The 22,624-nt window shown below is 32.7% G+C and overlaps 1 protein-coding gene across 1 annotated transcript in view; it reads right to left on the reverse strand.

Annotated features, from left to right (window-relative positions):
- Positions 1-22,624, reverse strand: part of LOC127712715 (Na(+)/citrate cotransporter-like) — a 77,557-nt gene that overhangs the window by 11,491 nt on the left and 43,442 nt on the right. The window contains exons 2-11 of the mRNA XM_052219316.1: positions 18,318-18,467; positions 15,235-15,350; positions 14,295-14,443; positions 11,729-11,828; positions 10,894-11,067; positions 9,002-9,127; positions 7,862-7,954; positions 6,089-6,193; positions 3,496-3,581; positions 109-212 (exon numbers count right to left, since the gene is read on the reverse strand). Of these exons, the coding sequence (XP_052075276.1) occupies positions 109-212; positions 3,496-3,581; positions 6,089-6,193; positions 7,862-7,954; positions 9,002-9,127; positions 10,894-11,067; positions 11,729-11,828; positions 14,295-14,443; positions 15,235-15,350; positions 18,318-18,467 (1,203 nt within the window). The remainder of the gene's footprint in view (positions 1-108; positions 213-3,495; positions 3,582-6,088; positions 6,194-7,861; positions 7,955-9,001; positions 9,128-10,893; positions 11,068-11,728; positions 11,829-14,294; positions 14,444-15,234; positions 15,351-18,317; positions 18,468-22,624) is intronic.

Consider the following 22,624-nt stretch of genomic DNA (forward strand, 5'->3'; position numbering starts at 1 on the left):
TGTTGATATTCAGGTGTAAAATGATCGATAATATTTCGTTTTTTTTGCTTAGAATATATTTTTCGTAAATAATCAAATAATATAGTAAAACAAACGTTTTAATTATACCTGACTAACGAAAGCAAGAGCAAATCCTCCGCCTAACAATATAACCACGCCCCATGGTAACTTCTTCTCCACTATCTTCCACGTAAGCAAAGGAGGTATTGGTCCTGTTTGGAATACAACACAGCAAAGTTAATAAAAAAATCATATACAAGTTCAAAACAATTCACACCAATATATCATGAGATTTTTGTTTTTATACGATTGTGTGATAGACATGAAACAGGAATAACAGGATAAATGGAGTATAGCTCATGATTTTAAGAAAAATATTTGTTATGAAGTTGTTCTATTTTTTTCCTAGTGAATACACAAATTTTTGTATCGCCTTATTTGTTACGATGTGGTCCTAGTTTGTCACCAAACACGATCTAGTACTCTGGCAACTAGACCATTTGAATTCGCTTAAGAAGACAGATTACCAAGACTCCTTGAAAAAAACTTGCATTGATTCTTTAGTTGGGACATGAAGTTGTGCACCTGTTACTTTAACTATTATTGATGGTTTCCCTTTGCTATTTGTTATTTTATTTTCAATAAATATATAGAACCTTAATTGCTATAAATATAAATTTATTGTCTTTTCTCATCTGACTATATTTATTGTCACTCAGTCTCTATAAATAGACATTCGATATCTTATCTCAGGTTCATTATTAGTATTAACCCATTGATATTGCATATGCATAGATTGATTATAACAATAGATTTTTTTTTAGATTATCTTGAAAGTTTGGCGAAGGGCGAACATAATTCTTTAGCTCAACAATTGGAGTAAAGCAAGGGTGCCTTTAAGCCCTACATTGTTTTCACTTTATGTGAATGATTAGTTACTATATTTGATAGTACCTGTGATTCTACTAAATTAAATAATAGACATGTATCGACCTTGGTACATGCAGATGAAATTGTGTTAATAAAATATCTGAATCTAAGTCTGGCCGTGTTTAGATAAACATAGCACTTACTGTAATAAGGGGAATTTAACTGTAAATCTAAATAAAACTAGTAAAATGATTTTTTATAAGTCTGGTGAAATTCAAAAAAAAAAAAAAAATACTACTTTAAATTAAATGAACAGACAATTGATCTTACCAATAAATATAAAAACAATTGCAATTTTTTTCCTACATTGTTTGCAATACATCACCATGATTACACATTTCAAAAGCAATGTTTTGCATCCGAAAGTTTTGATTCTGTGATAACCTCATTTATAACTGTTTAAAAGTTGTTAAAAATAAAACTGAGAATGGAAATGGGGAATGTGTCAAAGAGACAACAACCCGACCATAGAACAGACAACAGCAGAAGGTCACCAACAGGTCTTCAATGCAGCGAGAAATTCCCGCACCTGGAGGCGTCCTTCAGCTGGCCCCTAAACAAATATATATACTAGTTCAGTGATAATGAACGCCATACTAAACTCCAAATTGTACACAAGAAACTAAAATTAAAAATAATACAAGACTAACAAAAAACCTATATTACTTTTTTGCAGTAAAATATGGCCTCTTAGTTTTAAAAACAATCCAGGTCTTGAATGTAAATACTTGTTGTTTTTGACATCAACATTTCAAATAAAGTTTTATAAATATTATGTTGATGGATATACAACTGCAGCTAACACAGCAATTTTAGTAGAACTAGGTTAGTTTCCTATAGCTGTTAATGCTATAAAACTTTCTGTATGTTTTTGGTGCCATTTTATGAATGTAAAAGGGGCAATTTATGCTTCAAATGCCTATATTTGTGGCTTACATTTTCATAACAGTTTTCCTGCCAAACTGAAAAATAGTCCTTGAAAAATAGGGTTCAATCACGTATCGAAAAAAAATACGTTCTAAAAAATAACGACTGATTAAAGCTGTAGGCAATGAATTAGTTGGAAAATATTTAGATACAAGAAAAACAGATATTTAACAACCTAAATGACCCAAATGAAAACTAAGAACGTATAGACAATTTCAAAAAATGATTACGAACTTTGATAAAGTAGACCAATACATGATTTCTAATTCTGTTAAAATCAGATTTAGTAATTGTAATTTGCATATTAAACAGGAAAAAAAAACCTTTAAAAAAAATTATGTTCCCTCTGTAAAAAGGGAGTTGAAATAACAAAGGTAACAAACTCGAAGGAAAATTCAAAACGGAAAGTCTTTTATCAAATGGCCAAATCAAAATCTTAAACACATCAAACGAATAGAAACAACAGTCATATTTTTGACTAGGCATGAATGAATTTCATATTGCTTCAAAATCTCAAAATTTAGAAAAACGTGGTTAAAAGCTTTTTATGAAGAAGAGATTATATTCCCATCCTTAAACAATAGTTATCAAAGGTACCAGGCTTATAATTTGATACGCCAGACGCGCATTTCGTCTACATAAGACTCATCAGTGACACTCAGATCAAAATAGTTAGACAGCCAAACAAGTATAAAGTTGAAGAGCATTGAGGACCCCAAATTCCAAATGCCAAAAATGATGATTAAAAATTTACATTTATGGTTACATATAATCAGTAAGACATAGCACGGTCATTGATAAGGGGGTAAAGTATTAATATGTACAAAGAAATAACATAGCTGACCAAATAATAGAATGTTTGATTTTTGTATTAACTATATTTACGTTTAGTTATATCCCCTTTTCCTCGAATTTGACCTGCCGAATTATACTTTTAATCTGGTTTGTACTTACACCAGCAACATGAAGGGTGTCACATATGGAGCAAGATCTGCTTACCCTTCCGGAGCACCTGATATTAACTTAAGTTTTATTGGATTTCTGTATTGTTTTGTGTTGTGTTTTGCGTACTGGTTTTTTGTCTGTTGTGTTTTTCTTTTTTAGCCATGACGTTGTCAGTTTATTTTCGACTTACGAGTTTGAATGCCTCTTAAGCTTTGGTATCTTTCGCCTCTTTTTGTAACACTCGCATTACTAGTATCACCTTCAAAATATCTCAATATATGATATTTTTATATCATATGAATGTTTGTTACCGTTGAATTTAAATATGTTTTAAAAATAGTTTATGATTGTATTGGTAACAATTAACGGTTTGGATTCTACACCAATGAATAATTTGATTTGATTTGATTTATGCATTATTAACTTTTATGTTATCGGACATCACAAAGATCACGCACGAACATTTAATTATTCTATCAAAATCGTCATCATACCGCTACATTGTTTGTTCACGTCATTGAGGACTTAAAGAGGACATTGAGGTTCTAACAAACAGATCTGTCGTTTAAACTGACAACAACAGACATTGATTACATTTATGAAATGAAATGCACAAGTATGATTTTATGATTTTATTTTTTCAATACAAAACAAGTCTATATAATACAGATTTATCAATTACTCAATACTAACCTTTTTCAGAAAAGTTTCGGAGTCTGGACGGAAATATAAATAAACTGCATGATAATAATATAGCTGGTGTAGAGTTTGTAACAGTTCTGGAAAGTCATGGAATTCATTTTAATTTTTAATAGTTACAAACATCACATGGAAAATGTAATATTAATTTTTCGCTTAATCCATGTAACATGTTATTGAAATACATATGCATCCGTCGTTGTACTTTTTTTGAAATGTTAATGTCAGTCTTTACCATACACAATCACCAGGGAACAGGCCACAGAAAAGTATGTTGCCCGTTGCGAAAAGATGGTCAGACGTCGTGCTGGCAAGGCACAAAAAGCGAACAATGCAAAGTTTAACATATGTATCGACTTGGTCTTGAGTTTTTCCTAGAGATCATCGAATTTTATGTGAACGTGTGTCCGTGAAACCATCAATTGAAGGCAGTTGCCTTTTGGACTGATTATGTATGCATAACCACACGTTCATAATTATATTATTATAATTTTTTTCTGTAGATATGCTCTTTGAAACAAAACTATTTCATTTACCTGTTTACATTATTCTATTTGGCGGCAATTTGTTCAAGGTTATGGTTGTCTTTCTGAAATTTTTAACATCTCAACCCTTATTTTATTGATTTTGTATTTACACTGTGTCATAGATCAAATTTATTCGCTCAGTGTATGTTCACTTGTGGTAATATGTCTTTTGATTGAGTTGAGCAATTTCAATTCATATTTTATAGTGTGTCTTTCTATGTTGTAATGTTACACTATTGTTTCAGGTAAGGGTGAAGGTTGGTACCTATTAAAACGTATAAACCCGCTGCATTTGTTTGCCCGTGTCCTAAGTCAGGAACCTGATGTTCAGTGATTGTCGTTTGTTGATGTTGCTCATAAGTGTTTCTCGTTTCTCGTTTTATATAGATTAGACCGTTGGTTTTCCTGTTTGAATGGTTTAACAATAGTAATTTTGGGGCCCTTTATAGCTTGCTGTTCAGTGTGAGCCAAGTCTCCGTGTTGAACACCGTACTTTGACCTGTATTGGTTTACTTTTACAAATTGTGACTTAGATGGAGAGTTGTCTCATTGGCACCCATACCACATCTTCTTATATCTATCTTAGATAATAACAGTTCTTTTTCTTGTTAAAATAATTTCGAGGACAACATGCTACTGCCCGATAGTCAGTACTTTTCTTGTACATAGTTTGACGCCGAGACGCCGATTAATTCACATGGGTAGCCATATCTGACTGGCATTGTTGTCTTCTTCCTATTAGCGCTTTATGCAAGACATTCAAGTAACAACCGTATCTTCCCATCCGAATTAACAAATTGATCATTGTCATATATATGGAATTACAATGTAGTATGAAGCTCCTTCAGACCAAAAATAGTCTGTCAAAATGGTTGGCCACAACGCGTAGCTAATGACAAACACAACCTAATTCGATAAATGATTATAATAATTTGATCTTAATAGTAGTTTTGTTTATAAAAATAAGACGATTTGGTATGAACGCAACCCTACAACAGAAACCAAATGAAATAGAAGTTAACAACTACATGTCACCGAACGGTCTTCAACAATGGGCAAATCCATATCGTTTATATACAAATACACTTAGTACAGATCAGAGAGTACTCGCAGTTACTGACAGCTAATTCGAAGTCAATAACAACCAATGCAAAAATCATGTATCTAATTATAAAAGATCAAGCAGTACACATCCAACATCCAACGAGTTTAGTGTAAAGACGTCATTAACAGTCAGAGAAAACCATGACCTTGTTCAATGCCAAAATAAAGGTATCGACAGATTTTAGTACCGGAAAAGTGCATATCTGTATAACAGAACTATATAGTATGATTTTAATTTACTAATGATAAAATCAATATTAATGACAATATAATCAAAATACAAAGACCTAATTACAGCGTTGAATTGCAAACCTTTTAGAATAAGTTTATCTAAATGATTAACAAGTTTACTAAGATCGTATCTAAATTTCCAGGCTCGGTAAACAACATCTTCCTAAAAAAAGGATGTGCTATTCTGGTTGATTTAAGTTTCTACAGGTACAGCCTAACTTCCAATTAAAATCTGTGTATCTATGGAAGAATTTAGTAACGATTCTAATGTGTCACCAGCAATACATTTATTACGTTCATTGAAATTCCAAAACGTCTCTACAGACACGGGCTTAGTGAATGAGTGGTTATATGTAGACACTGTTAGATGTTTTACTACACTGAAAAGCCAAAGACTTGGGGAAAAATTCAGAACGGTAAGTCCCAAATCAAATTGCAAAATCGAAAGCTCAAACACAACAAACGAATGGATAACAACTGTCATATTCCTGACTTGGTACATTAAATAAGGACAAAGATTTTGTTTTGCATCAATATCAACGGACATCCATCTCTGACATGGGTAAAACTATTGTATGGGTAAAGCTCAAGGTATCATACTTCAATACCCCGGTCAATTATTGGGGTTCGATGTTGTATGCTATATCGCAACGAAAGCAAGTACATGAATATTGTAGATCAAACTTTTTTGCATGGAGAACAGTTTGAAAATTTGTATTACTTACTTTGATGGAAATATATTGTGCCATCCATCTCCATCCCCTATGTCTATTGTTATCCATAAAAATGCAAGGAGAACAAAGTGACCAATTACGGCGGCTTGAGCAAAACTAAAACAAAATGCATATAAAAATAATACCAATCAAAAAAAATGTACAAGAATGTCTTAACTGTATCATCAGAAATATAAACATAATGGATAGTTGTTTCATTGCAAATTATACTACATCTCATTATTTTTTTACATGTCTCCATTTAATTGTAATGCATTGTATTATATGTTAAGAAAAAAGATCAGCTTAGAAACAAAAATAATATTTAGTAAAAAAAAAGATCGAGATACAAAGGGGGAAAGGAAACTCTAAGTCGAAACCAGTAAAAACAATGACTGAAATGAAAGGAAAATATATTTTAAAAATTCAATCAACAGCCAACAAAACAACACACAACTCGAAATATCGAACAACAGGACAAAGTAATTGTACCAATCTAGTATTGTTTACTTAATGAACTGAAAATGGTTCAATACAGTAAAAGTTATTTATCAGTACTTAAATAGTCTTGTACTTAAAAGTACATATGCAAAAGTGACTGCAAATGACATATGTACACTGAATGCATTAATTCAAAGATTGTTATTTTATAGTCTGCAAAAAAACTTGATTTATTTTTTTTGTAATTGCCGTATAACTAGCTTTTAGTTACTTCGAGTACTCTTATCTCGGGACGGTGTGTCTTTAGCATATTTAGTCGTTTGTTATTTGTTCTTTGTCATGTGTCAAGTCTTTCTCAATTGTTTTGATGATGTTATTATGTTACAACAATGTCCCATGTTTGGGATGGGTTCAGCTGTAGAAACATGTTTAATCCCTCCGAAGTCTTTATATACCTGAACCAAGTCAGGAGCATGTAGTTCCATGATTGCCGTTTGTCACCGTCTACGATATTTATTTTTCGTTTATTATTTTGTACATGAATCGGCTGTTGGTTTCCTCGTTAATGTTTTTTCTAAATTTTTCGTGTGCTAGCTTTTGATAGCTTACCTCACACTAGTTTTAGGCTAATCGTTAAAGGCCGTACTTTGATGTCATGTGGTTTCTGATCGATATTAGTTTCAATGGAAACTTTACTACATTCATTTATTTTTATTGATGTCCACAAAACGTATAAAGGAATTACTGTATTTAAGCGTATTATTTAGACCTCTTGGTTTAGTGGCAAACCTATATAAACATCCTGACAGGAAACTCGAGTTCTGTAAAGTCATTTCTTCTGTGGGAAATGTATACTATTATATATATGTTTACTGACCTCTCTATGGGTCTGTAGTATATTAGTAGCAACCGTTCATACGGGATTTATCGTATACGGAACGTTTCCTTCCGAGTTTCGTATAAAGATAAATTATGAAATCAAGTAACAACAATAGAGGACGTTACGTGTTGTTAGCCCTATGAAATCTAGGACCTCTACGAGTATATAAGTGATCACCACTTGACGGCCTTAAACAAATCACCTTTTCACAAATTTACCTCGACCAAGTCAGAAATATGACGGTTGTTACCATCCGTACCGTTTGTTGATAGTCTTTTATGTTCTAGTAAGTATCATACTAATCTGATATTAACTTGGATAGTTGCATTACCGCCTTCTATTTCCAACCCCACAAAAACAATCATCTTAAAAACAAGAGAAAAACAACAACAAAATGGAGAGTTTTTCAATGTTCGTTTTTTTTTTACTTATGAACATTTCAGATTACGTATATATAACCTTACTCAATTGGGCCTAGGCTGGCATATTCTTTTCTCAAAAGCGACTTGATTCTTGACCTAGACTCAGCATTTCCGGAACAAAACTGTAAACAACCTCTTAAATTACAATAAAAAAACATGTATTTACTTCGCTGGAGGTCTAACTGACAATCAAAAAAAAAAAGGTCTTTCGAAAATAATTAGAAAATCAATACTACTAAAGGAAGAGACCGATTTCATTGAGGCGCATTTCCTCTTAAACCATACTAAGTCGGAAGAATTTGTGATATGAAGTATAAATGTAGTGTTTTGTACTTCCTAAATTTGATTTTTTTTCCACAGATAACGCCAGTTTGTGAGGAATTAACCCAATTCGGAGATCTTTATCGATCCGTGTCTTATACGCTTTAGCGCATGCTCAGTTGACGTACTGCCCGCGAAATGTAAAAACTCTTTATTTCAACACTTGCCCAATTGTACCGCGAATTCGCGGGCATCTTCTAGTAATAGCAATTTTTAAGAATAAAATTACAGTAAATATGTTTTTGAATTGAAATTTACGATATACACCTTGTCGACAATGATTTATACTAGACTGTCCGTAAACATATGAGGTTTCTATGTTTCAGTACACATTTGACATTTAAACATTAAAAGACTTGGAAGTACAGTGGTTTTTTACTTGTATTTACTCTTTACAAAAAAACAGTATCACTTTTCTATATTGAAAACAATATAAATATAACATTAGATATCCTCACTTGTCCTTCCGGGGCACCTGCCATCACCACCGGTGTTCTCTGGGCTACGTGTTGGTCAGTTTTTTTCGTATCTTGTATTTATAGTCTGTTGTTTGTCTTTTGTATTTCTTTTGTTTTGTTTTTTTTCAATGACAATGTCAGTTCGTTTTTGTCTTTCGTACCCTCTTTGATACTTATAATTTAAATAAAAAAAACCCTGTCAATTCACAAATCTGATGAGAGGAAAATGAAGTTGATACTTACTCTATGACATGCTTTTAAAGTATACAGCGGTGCGTAATCGTATTCGTTAATTTTGATAAAATACAACAATTAGTTTGTGCGTTGTGTACATAATGTATGACGTTGTATACAAGATATTCCATTTGTAACGTTAATAGCGAAAACCATTTTCATAACTTACCTTCCTAAGAAGTACAATTGAAGCCATGTCCAGGATAACAGTAACATGATAGCAGATATTGGTAAACCGAATGCAAACCATGACGAAAAGGTAACCGGCGATTCTCCTCCGTATTTCTCGAATATGCTGAAAAGAGTTAAATATACCTTTATTATATCTTGTGAATTTAATTTTGATGTTTCTTTTGTAAGTCCGGTTGGATATTGTGTTATGTCTTATGTTCGCTGTTGGAGTCGACGTGGTTCAGTATTTATATATCCCGTTTTGAGGGAATTTTGTTGTTTCTTTCGTATATGTGTAGGTCCGTTGGGTCATTTTGTGCTGAGCTGTTGTCTGTTTATTTCGTTTGTAGTTTTAATTCTGTATTTTCGATACATTTCACATTTGTCTTATTTGTCAGTATAGTCGAGTTACTCGTGGTTCGTCTACAGGGTTTTTGTTTAATGTTGTTTGTTTTCGTGTGTGTTTACTGTTTGGTCTTACTTTATATTACAGTTATTTTATTTCTATTTTTGTTTTTATATGTATATTAAAGTTAAGATAAAAAATCCGCTACTTTATTTATATGATTTTAAACAACAATTCAGAAAATAAAAAAAATAACACCATAACAAACACAACATGCACAAGTCTATTCTAATATTCTTGTCATGGCTAAACAATACATAAAATAACACCATTATAAACTGCATCCCAATGTAAATTCGTGTAAGTGTCTATATTAATTAAACAAATCTATTTTATTTTTAGAAATTTACCTGCGATAATATAAACGTCACAAAAAAAAAGCCACTTTTTGTTTATCCATTCATGTGACGCGCAGTTTATATTTCGTTTGTGGTGTCTTAGTGTGCTGTCGTAAATTCATGGGAGTTGACTGTCGTTTATGGCGGTTAACATGTTGTAATGTACTATTTTAATACTATTTATGTATTTCTCTATGCTGAGAGTCCTGGCGTTTGATTGTACTGTATCCCTGTCACGTAGTGGTGTCATTTTAGCTGTATTTTTTACATTGACATATAACGGTCGGTTTATATAGCCATAAAACTAGGTTCAACCCACCATTTTTCTTAAAATGTCCTGTACAAGTCAGGAATATGGCAGTTGTTATCACATAGTCTGTGTCTATGTATGTTGGCGTTTGTTATTGTTGTAGTTCAGTGCTTCAGTTGTTCCGTTGTTTTACCTTTTATAGTTGACGTGTTTCCCTCGGTTTTAGTTTGTTACCCGGATTTGTTTTTGCTTAATCGGATTATGACTTCTGAAAAGCGGTATACTACTGTTGCCTTCATTCATGAATTTGAGCAAATATGGGGGATACATCGATCAAACTGACACAAATATGTACATGCCATATAAGGGCTACATATAATGTCTTTTACAAAAACATGTGTCTAAGCAATATGCTAAGTTCTAAATATGTTAATGTCCATTAAAGTAGTTAATTTCAATAGAAACAATCAAAGGCCTGTCATTGACAATTAGGTTTCCAAAATAGCGAAAAACATCCTATACAATATAAGTTTTTCACTTTTGCGGTTTGTGACGAGTTTACTGTATATCATCAGTATGACAAGATCATACAAGATCATACAAAGTCTATTAGTACTATGGAAAACCCCATACTATTTCCAAAGAAGAAAATAATAACGAATACATTGTAATCTTGTTTTATGTTTTTGCATCCGATCTCTGTATATGATTTATTAATAAACTTAATAAAATGGAAAGGTTAAGTACAAGTGAACATACTTAACACAGTGAGAAAACGTTTCGATTATCTGAGTTTGTAACGCCCTTTAAAGTACTGTATGTCGTTGATAGGTTCAATCGCTATAGCCAATCACATGCATCTACATTTGAAATACTAATGTAAATGGAAAACTAACATATCACTTTGTCCTTTGAAAACAACATTAGGACCAGTTCCAGTCAAACTCCCGAGGCCACCACAGTTTGCGGCATGTGCTATACAGATAGACATCATTTTACATATTTCAAGATGTTCTTTGCTTTCCGGTTCATCCATGTTGTCTTCATGTTCAGCCTTGTAATTTGAAGTTCTGAAAATATATAGAAAAAATAATGATATACAAGTATTCAACACCTGGATTGTTATCAAGTAATTGTAACTGGAACACTTGTCAAACAAGTAATTCAGAATCTTTCAAAAAAAAAAGGTGTATATGAAACTGCCATCACTAGTGACCAAGCGTTTGTCAGGCATTAAACCATTAAAACAAAGTTGTGTCAGTGCTCAACGACTCTTAAAAATCTGTTTCATACGAAGAAAAAAAGACTGGTACCAAATTGGAATTTTTTTAAAGTATGTTGACAATAATGCTGATTACAAAGCGGTCATCAAAACGGTTGTGTTCAAAAATACAGCAAAGGTCGTCAACGTATATAATTTATCAACGGTGAACTTCACACAGAAAGGATCATCTTACATAGAAACCGATAGACATGAGTAAAGTAAGATAGCTCTCTTAAATTTTTCTGCTACGTAGGATAGTGTTTTTGTAAATATAATAATCATGGAAAGAAGGTTGTACAATCTGCATAATAAGTTTACGCCACTTATCTAACTAGGATATGCAAAAGGGAAAACCTGTATCTGTATCATAGCTTGAGAGTAATCGGACCCGTCTTGGCTTTGAATATAGCACACATATGTTAACGATTAATCAGAACTCTTTTCAACATATACATATCTTCCCATACTTATCTGTTTTCCCTATATCGGTAATTGTAGGTTGAGCATTCCCTTTTATTATACCATTAATGCCTATATCTTCAAGGTGAAGTGCGTCATTATCATAAACTGCAAAGAGATAACATTTGATTTAATAATCTGTCAGTTTAAAATAATAATCTCATTTATGATGAACGTATACATGGCTTTATCGATATAAGTAGTGATTTTAAAAGAGACGGGAGATACCAAGTGGATATTTAAAAATCATCAGTCGAAAAAAAATGAGAACGTTAGGTCAAAATAACAATAAAATGCTTCGCCGAGCGCAGCCTGATACGACCGCAGAGGTCGAACCCTGAACAGTTGGTGCAAGTTTGGACACAATATTCAAGCTTGATACTGTCTGAATTTGGATTGTGATAAATTTTTTTACATAAAATAGGTTTCTGACACAAAATAAATGTGGTGAAAGATCTTAAAAATTTGAAATGGGTTGAAATATTTGTATTTATTTTCAATTGAAGATTTCTTGCTATTGCGCAATACTGTGATATTGTGCAATACTGTGCTATTGCACAATACTGCGATATTGTGCGATATTGTGCAATATTGTGCTACTGCCCAATACTGTGCTATTGCGCAATACTGTGCTATTGCACAATACTGTGCAATTGAAGATTTCTTTCTATTGTGCAATACTGTGCAATTGGATATTTCTTGCTATTGCGCAATACAATGCAATTGAAAATTTCTTGCTATTGCGCAGTATTGTGCTAATGCGCAATACTGTGCAATTGGATATTTCTTGTTATTGCACCATACTGTACAATTGAAGATTTCTTGCTATTGCGCAATACTGTGCAATTGATGATTTCTTGCTATTGCGCAATACTGTGCAATTGAAGATTTCTTGCTATTGCGCAATACTGTGCAATTGAAGATTTATTGCTATTGTGCAATATTGTGCTATTGTACATACTGTGAAATTGAAGATTTCTTGCTATTGCGCAATACTGTGCAATTGAAGATTTCTTGCTATTGCGCAATACTGAGCAATTGAAGATTGCTTGCTATTGCGCAATACTGTGCTATAGCGCAACAATATGCAATTGAAGATTTCCTACTATTGCACTATACTTCATATAATAATTTGAACATCATGTTTGGTGTGTATCTCCTGCCATATCAGTATTTTTTGCTTTTATATATAAATCAGAAATAATCAATACAAAAATTGGATAAGAAAAAAAAAAAAAAAAAAATGATGAAAAAAAAAATCACCCCCCCCCCCCAAATTTGTTTTTAACCCCCCCCCCCCCTTTTAGTTATTACCCCCAAACTCAATCACAGCTTTCCCTTGTGGTATGGTATCTTGCAGTACAATTTCAGAGAGATCCATACACTTAAACACAAGTTATTGTCTGGAAACTAGAAAAATGTTTGTTTTGGCCCCTTTTTGGCCCCTTATTCCTGAATGTTTGGAGCAATTACCCCCAAAATTCAATCCCAGCCTTCCCTTTGTGGTATGGTACCTTGCATTACAATTTAAGAGAGATCCATACACTTTAACACAAGTAATTGTCTGGAAACTAGAAAAATGCTTGTTTTTGGCCCCATTTTGGCCCCTAATTCCTAAACGTTTTGGGCAATTACCCCCAAACTTAATCCCAGCCTTCCCTTTGTGAAATGGAACCTTGTGGTACCAAATGTGTCTTCGGACGACGCAGACGCAGACGACGACGACGACGACGACGACGACGACGACATCATACCAATATACGACGCAAAAATTTGCGGTCGTATAAACACATCGGAAAGATAAAAAAATCCACAGCACACTACATTGAAAAGTAAAGACTGAGCAACACGAACTACTTGTATAAACACATGGTGATCACAAGTTCTCTGGAAGGGGTAGGCAATTACTGACAAACTAGTAGAGAATAGTAACGTTCTGTACAATAAATGATCATAACGAATCTTTATTTGAGCTATTCATACCAATTTGTATGGGATTACAAGTTTTCTTATTTTCCTAGTTTGTAAGCAAGAAAAAAGAGTCTCAAATGCTTTTTCAATCTAGGATGTATAAGAGAGGCGAACGATACAAAAGGGACATTCAATCTCATTAGTCGAAATAAAACTGACAACGCCAGTTTAACGTCTATATGTTTAGAAGTTAGGGAAACAAACCCTGGATGTAAAATGAGTTTCAAGTTAAACTCACCTGATAATTATATCCATAAAGACTTTTATTAATAAAGGTTACATACGCACCGAGGGGTCATTTTTCAATTGCTCTCGAGCTTTTTGATATACTAATACTCAAAAGAATCACTAATAACATAAGTATACAATGAATTATTAGACCATATAACGAAGATGTACTACTGACCATTTGACGGCAATGAGCAACATCAACGGCACGTTGTTAGCTGTAAAAGTTATACAATTACGCGGGAAAACATAACATGAAACATTTTTCACGAAAAAAACAGCCCTGCTTCTACATGTATATATGTTTTGAATATGTCTGTTTGTTTTTATTATAAAATACATAATGTATATTCAAAATTCTACCTACATACTTACCTTCTGTTTCAATCTCTTCGTTTGTGACTTTTGCTTCCTTTAGCTGTACCAGTATGGCGTTTGCAATAGGAATCATCATGGCCGTTGTTGCTGTATTACTAATCCACATGGATAGTAGCCAAGTGGGTAACATCAGACCAAGCATCAGCCTTCAAATATTGTCAAGTGTTTAGTATGGTATCAACAGTGATAAATAATTCATGTTGTCCTCATTATGTACACTAAGTATGTTGTACGTGCTGAATGCATTTCATGAGTTAGTTTTGTGTTCGAGTTTGATTTTCAAATAGTATGGCCTTGAGCTTCACTGAATATGCATTTCAAAATAGACAAAATGTGCATGTGAAGCAATATTTAGGTACCGTTTATAATGCAAGTATTACTAAGATTGAGTTGATACATCGGCTGGTGAAACATTCGTTATCGAGTGTGTTAATTAGCTCAGAACAGCAATGACTAAATGGTTAAATTTAAGGAAACCATTCTAAATAAAGAATTATTTGCCTCGAGAATGTTCTGATTAACCTACGTACTCAACTTGGCTGGCATGCTCATTAACTCTAATCCACACTAAACCTTTCTTTGTCAAGTATGAGAGACTAATTAATTCATCAATTAGACAAAGATGTTAATTGTAGAAAGAAAAACACATTACTGTTTTCGATTGCGAACTATACATGTGGTTAAAATAGTGCAATTAGGACAATAGACAATCGAGAACAAGATTTATTTTAAACATTTAAACGGAATTGAATAGAATTAAATTCTTTATATTCTTTTAGAGGTATTCTGGCAAACATATTACCATGCAAAAATATGAAATAGCTAGTCATATATAAACCCGATTAAATACTATCGACTTCTCATCTCATTCTTTTTAAAATGTCCTATTTTTTGCAAATAACCAACTATCAGTGCAAATTACAGTATTTTTGCATACCATCGTGTCTCCGTTCCAACATACATTAGAATAGCCAATGCCAATCGTTTGTGTATATTCCAATGTTCAATAGCCACGGCAATGATGAGTCCACCAAGAAATAACATAGATGTATCCTAAAACAGAACTCGCACTACATGTTTATTAAGTCATTACACAAATAAACGATTCAAAGGAACACGGCTGAATATTTGTTCTACTATCAAAATGTTCCATTAGAAATAAAAATGTTTTTTATATTAAGTAGAGATAAGAGTAGTAAGTCTATGTTTAAAAATCGTAAATCATTTTGGAGGATATCTGCCAAGAGAACATATAATAACTTTTACAGAATAACACGAGCTAAAACAAAAGTAAAAAAGGCCCTGCCAACTGTGTTAGCATCGTGTGAACCATGACTTATAAGAAATGGCATTATGGGAAAGACTCAGTCAAAAAATTATTTAGGCCAGACTACAATTGTATTTTCTGATCTTAATCTGCGAAAACAATATAAACCAATTCGAACGCTTAAATTAACGGTATCCCTTCAATCGTTCTTCTTCTTCGATGAGCAATCGTTATAAACTTGACTTGATATCCGTCACAATGACAATAGTGCGCTTTGATAAAAAAAGAAGAAATTGATGAATCTTCAGCAATAGGACAGATATTCAATGCTACGAAGTTTGAGCGCAACATCACATTTTTAGCAAAAGCGGTTTTATAAATTTTCAAAAACACTTCAATTCATAGATTTTCGATTTAAAAACATATATGTTAATAACAGTTTAAACATTAAGCTAAAACACAATACTTCGACAAAAATATTCTTATGAGACAAAAGAGTGCCTTGCCTTGTGATATTGGGTATACGTCAAGCATATAGCATAATGAAGATTTCAATGTCCATGTTGACGATTAATGTGTGTTTTTTAATTTTCTTTTACAAAAGCATGACAGATTACACGAGGTACAATAATAATGTGTTTAAATAGTGTTGATCAATTAAGAATTCATAATCTTACGTTGTTAGAAACAAATATTGGTTCTTTTCACACGAAAGGCGCAAAAATGCGGTGGAGTTAAACATATGCATGTTTTGTTGAGATCACAACCCTCCCCTATTCGTCATGTTCGTCTATCCAATGTGAAATTAACAAACACACATCAATACGCACAGTAAAACCCAGTTGAAAAGCAGTCCGAGTCCGATGTTAGAATAGGTAACAGACGGAACTAATCAAAAGGACAATGATGAACATCAATTAGCAAAGAACTACTAGCAGTTACTGACATGACAGCTTTTCAATTTAACTGATTGGAAAATCATGTCTTCATCATGTGAAAATCAAGCACAATCCCTCCCGTAAGGGGTTTAGTATCATACCATTATAACATCCTGTATCATGTCAACAACTTTAGAATAAATGTGTTTATTTACAAAGCGAAGACCATATGAGAGTATGAATATTAGTTCCAAAAAATACAATCTATAATGACCTGACAGCAGTATCGTAACTATATTCCTTTTGAATAAGTCTGTGTAAAGGTTTGGCTAGCTTTTGAGGTGCAAGACAGTTTTGTGCTTTGTTTGGAAAATTACCATAAAAGATGGGATGTGAAATACCTGAACGTATAAGATGTCTGCACGTAGATTTATATTTAAGAATGATGCCATTGTACCGATTGCAAAATTTAGTAAATGTTTTGTGATATCGCAAACACTAGACCAGTGTAAAAACATTTAAGCTTTATAAAAATGTCAGTCGTTAAAATAAAATAAATTGTTACATACACGAGCGAATCTAACAAGTTGAGATATATAAACACCATATGGTGGTGCCAAGGGACCGTCACCATCTAAAAATGAATAATTAACAATAGGGAATTAAAAAAAACCCCATATCTTTCATCGTAAATTTTAATATCAAGCTTCACGTTAAACATATAGATATCACGATCCAGGAAAAGACAGAGACAGTGTTTATTGTTAGTGTTAGCTTTATTTAAAGTCAGTTCAGCAGGATAAATCCCTGTAGTGTACAAACTGACGTCGTCTTTATTGAGAGCCAATATATCATCCAAATATCTAAAAGTGTTATTAATGGTTTGTATCAGATGGTTTTTCGACTGTTTTTAGTCATAAATTGTAAATCGTAACAATACAGAAACAATTCTGCAATCTGTGGTGAACAGTAAGAGTTCCCTTAGCATTCTGATATGTTGACAATAAACCAGATCTCCAAAATGTTATCTAGTAAAAATTCAAGTGCAGATGTCGTATGAAAGCAGGTCCAATTGACATATTTCTTTTGGTTGTTTTAACTTAAAATTGACCCAAAAGAGATTGAACACATATATATATATATATATATATATAAAGAGGGAGAGAGAGAGAAAGAGAGTACCCGACAAAATACATAAACTACAAATTCAGAGGTCAACAAAAAAAAAACACAAAGTTTATCTCGGTAGTGACGTCTGACTTAATTGAAGAATGGGACTGAATTATGATATTTGAGCTTTAGATAAATATTCCCAGGGTATTGAACTTAGCGAGGTTCTCGCTCAGACACAACCTTCCTTATCTTGTATATTATAAGACTATCAACCTACACCACGCGGAGGCACTCTACTGTCTCCACACAGCACTAAAGACAAACTCTGTAAAACAAATTGAGAAGGAAACGGGGAATGTGTCAAAGAGACAAGAACCCGACTAAAGAACAGAAAACAGCCCAGGCCACCAATGGGTCTTCAACTCAGCGAGGAAATCCCGAACCTGGAGATGGTCTTCATCTTACCTCTAAACAATACTATATACTAGTTCAGCTAATTCAAAACTTAGTGGTAAGTTAGTAAAAAAGAACAAATTGATAGGTAGAAAAATATGTTCAAAAAATGTGGAAAAGCTTTTTGCCAAAGATGTCGTAAACTGTTTAGGACGCTTGTATATTGTTGTATTTGATTTCTTCATGTGAATTGTAATGTTAAAATAATTATTTGTTCCCTCTTCAATTCTTTACATGTCATCCATAACATAGTTAGTACTTTTTGAGTTATGAACAGTTACCTACATTGTAACTGCAGAAATAACTTACACTCAAATAATGTGAAGAAACATCTTTTGCACTCCCTAGTCCTACTAATGGTGTCAGAATTATAGGCAATAGTGACGTCACTGCGATAGGCAAAGCTTCGGTGATCCAGTATATTGCCATTATAAACACTATGTAAGCACATTTTGATTCCTGGAATGACAAATGGATATATATATTCACTCTTACAGAATATCCACTAAATTGCATTAAACTTGAAATCTATACAAGTAAAATGATAATGACTATATTCATGATATTTGACGTTCAAAAAAATTGCTACCATTTTTTGGAAAACTTGTAACATTGAATACAGACGAAAGTCGAATAGCGACGCTTTCAACAAGACCTGTTTTTAAATGACATGACTAATATCAAAGTATAATTAATAGAAGTTCATATTGTGAATACTTATATTTGTGTGCAGTATTTCATTAAATCAAGGAAAATGAATCTGTTAGGTGAATTATGTTTGATATAATTGATTGTTAGAAATACTGATATAAGACATTCTCTGACATAGATGTTTAGTCTTTTTTCTTATTTTCGAATTAAGGAGGTCAAAAGTGGCCTCATCATTGCCATATTAGCGGGAGGTTTGGCTAGCAATAAAACCAGGTTCAACACATATTGTTTTCTTCAAATGTCCTGTTTCAAACGAGGAATATGCCAGTTGTCATCAGACAGTCAGTTTCTATGTATGTTGACGTTTACCTTTGTTGTATCTCAGCGTTTTTATCGTTCCGTTGCCTTCTTTTTATATTTGATGTGTTTCCCTCGGTTTCAATTTGCTACTCGAATTTGTTTTTGCTTAATCGAATTATGAATATTGAAAAGCGGTACACTACTGTTACCTTTATTACGCATTATACCTTATTTAGTTGTATTGTGAAACAATGCAAAACAGAAAGAACAGTTTTGTCAAAACAATTGTACTATGAAGAGATTAAATACCATGAATAATAAACTTGATTAAGAACAATCCACATTATAAAATATGCCACAAATAATAGGTGGAATCTTAAAGTCATATGAAACGGTGACTGGTGAACAAAAATGTTAATCCAATTCTTGAACCAATGCATGAATATATCATAATCTTCGTCTTCTGAGCACGATTTTATCATTTTTTACGCATCAATATCGTATAATCGTCAAAAAAAAATTTCACTCGATATGTTTTGATGTGAGTATATGATAGCTAATTAATTGTGTTATGAAGCCGAAGTTTACCGATTGTCCCCTTAGTAAACAATTAACAAAGGAGCATAAGTATTGAGGTAAGCACGTGTATAACATGTACAATAAGATTTTATTGTTTTATTATTTTTTTATAAGTTTATTTTGATGACGACGCGATGTGTATTGCGATCACTGGACAAAGGTCACGCTGAGGTCATTGCATACGGAAAACGTGTCGGCGAATTATTGTCTGGGAAGCAATTTTCAACAATTTAAAGAATATTCTTGAGAAATGAGTATATGTACATACGTTTTATAATAAAAACTAGCCATTTAGTTATAAAAAAAAACATTTGCATCAATTTTTCTTAATTTGAATTTTCATATGACCGTATACAATATTTGTACGACTTTGCCCCCAGCAGAGCTATAGAAAAACAGTACATTAACGGGTGTTACACGGACACTTTTTAGATGATACACGGACACTTTTTAGTTGTTACACGGACACTTTTTAAGAATAGAATCACTCGTACATGATCAGTGAGTTCATAGGCACTTTAAATTTTAATTAGATTTGAACTTTTTGTTTCACCGACATATTTCCTGTCTTTTAAAAAAAAAAAATACGTTGGCATCAATAACTATTTTTTTTCAAACAATTCCAGTATATTACTATTCATATCAGTACACTAAGGGATTGACCATTTAGCTTCAAAAGGGGGGGTTATGTTTTTTTCCTTGAAAAAATATTCGTATCCCCAATTTTATGAGAAAAAAATACATGGTGGTCAGGCAGATTACAAAATAATGTTCTGATTCCTGATTTGCCGAATTCATAAATAATGAATTCAAATATTTGGGAGCAATCGTACGATTTTTATTATTTTTTAAGGAAATGGGGGAATGGCACATCCTGCATTTGTTCAACAAAAAAAAAAGGATCAAGCCTGTTTATTTTAAATTTATTTTAACCTCCCTCCCCCTTTTCCATTTTTACCCAAATACAAATCAAATGTTAGCTTGCTAACCCCTAAAATCTTTTTCATACATTATTTACTTGCGAAGTTGCATTTTAAAAAGTCTCAAATGAGTACGACATTCCTCGTTAATTCACATGGTTCTTTTTTTATAAAATTATTAGATTCTTGAATTTCTTAAGAAAAAAAAACTCTCGGCTGAAGGTAAGCGAAAAAAAAGTTTGTTTAAACTGTAGCTTACATTAACTGGTATATGGCAATTTACGTTTCTAATCTGTTTAATTTTGCTACCTCTTCAAAATGCAATATGTACTACTTCTTTCATGAAACGTCGTACAAGTCAGATACAAAACAAAGGTCGTTAACAAACTGCCGTATAGTTCTTCTGCACTTGTAGTCAGGTCAAGGTCCTCGGCTATCGCCTCGGACCGTCACCTGACTACTCGTGCAGAAAAACTATCCGGCAACGGTTGTTACCGGCCTGTTTCTTTGTCACCTTTGTATTGTATCTAATACTTATAAATAAAACTATTTGGCATTGTATATATGCGGTACTTGTACATTCCTTTGATGAGCTGTAAAATTTATAGGGAACAATGACGTTATCTCGTTGGGCCTTGATTCCCATCTGTTTAAAAAAAGAGTTAAAATTTTTTTTTTAAATTGTCAGTTTATATTAATGAAGGCCTAATGCAAACATTTAAAATAATTGTAATGTATCGAACCTTTCAAATTAATTTACAAAATTATTGGGCACTTTTTTATATGCGGTCTTTGTGTATTTGGATGAGCTGTAAAACCCTGATGGAATCGCATGCGCTCCAAATAAACTCATCATAGATACTTTAGCAAAAGGAGCAGGAAAGGGTACTCTGAGATGGTTAGCGTTAAGTGTTTGTATATATATACTATCCGCTTAAGAGTTCCATCTCATTAAATCATAGTACCGATCCTTATTATTTCGAAATAACAAGCGGTATAGGTAAGATATAAGGTCGATCATTCTGTATTTATGAAATATAATGCATTGCATTTAAGGCCTTATCATTATGCTGTCATGTATAATGATACCAATACATACGCAGGTTATCTTGATATCATATTCTAATCTATACTACATATTTTAAGAAATAAGTGTTGCTATCCATTAAGTTGTCTTCAATTGTTGACATATTCATTCCTCAATTTGTAATGTTTACACACCTACAGATCTAGGTAAACATATTATGTTACACCAGTATTTAACCTGTGTGTGTTTTGATAAATATAAAAGTGTCTGTCCATAAGTGATGGCATCTATTATTCCCCTTTTCCTCAATTTTGTTAAATATTGTCAAAAATAAGAAGATTTATTATATCATTATATTTAGTTTAAAAAAATTGAAATGCATTAAAGATATTTTCTGCTGCGCGAACGCATATATTTTGCGTAATTATATTCATAAAGCTCACAAATTAAGAAATCAATTCAAAAGAACTTTTGTTTGCATGTATGATAACATAAACGGTGCCATTTGTTTCTGAACCAGATGCGCATTTCGACAATCAATGTCTCTTCAGTGATGCTCGAGGTCAAATTATTTTAAAATCCAAAGCTTATTGAAAAGATGAAGAGCTTTAAACCAAAAAGACAAAAAGTGGACTTGCAATAAACCCGTGGGTAATCGAAAGACAAAACAGCTATCCAAAAAACACTTCAGAAAAGGAGGTTTAAACAGTAACAACACGAATCCAAATTAAACCTGGAAGAACTCAATATAGGAGCTTCCGCTACAATAATGACATCAATCGTGTTGCAATAGGTATTTAAAATGCTACACATGATAGTCGATTAAGCGAAGATCAAATTTGTTTTGTAAAGTAAAATATAAGGTGTCTTCAGATCCTTGTAAGTAAAGCTTGAACTCATGATCTGTATCCTAACGGGATTTGTAGAAGACCTCCTAAAATGATTTTACAGTTTAACGCTTCCTGTGTGCTTTTATAAAATTAGCTCAAGAATGTTTAAAGCCAAATATTTCATAGCCAATGATGTTAATGAACCGAAACACGTCAAGAACTTGTTACTAAATGAACCGTATTTTTAATAGCCAACGTTATCTCGAGTCAATTTTGTTTGAGGGAGTTGCAACCTGGGTTTTTAAATGT

The sequence above is a fragment of the Mytilus californianus genome, unplaced genomic scaffold (assembly GCF_021869535.1).
Source record: "Mytilus californianus isolate M0D057914Y unplaced genomic scaffold, xbMytCali1.0.p SCAF_8, whole genome shotgun sequence".
NCBI lineage: Eukaryota > Metazoa > Mollusca > Bivalvia > Mytilida > Mytilidae > Mytilus > Mytilus californianus.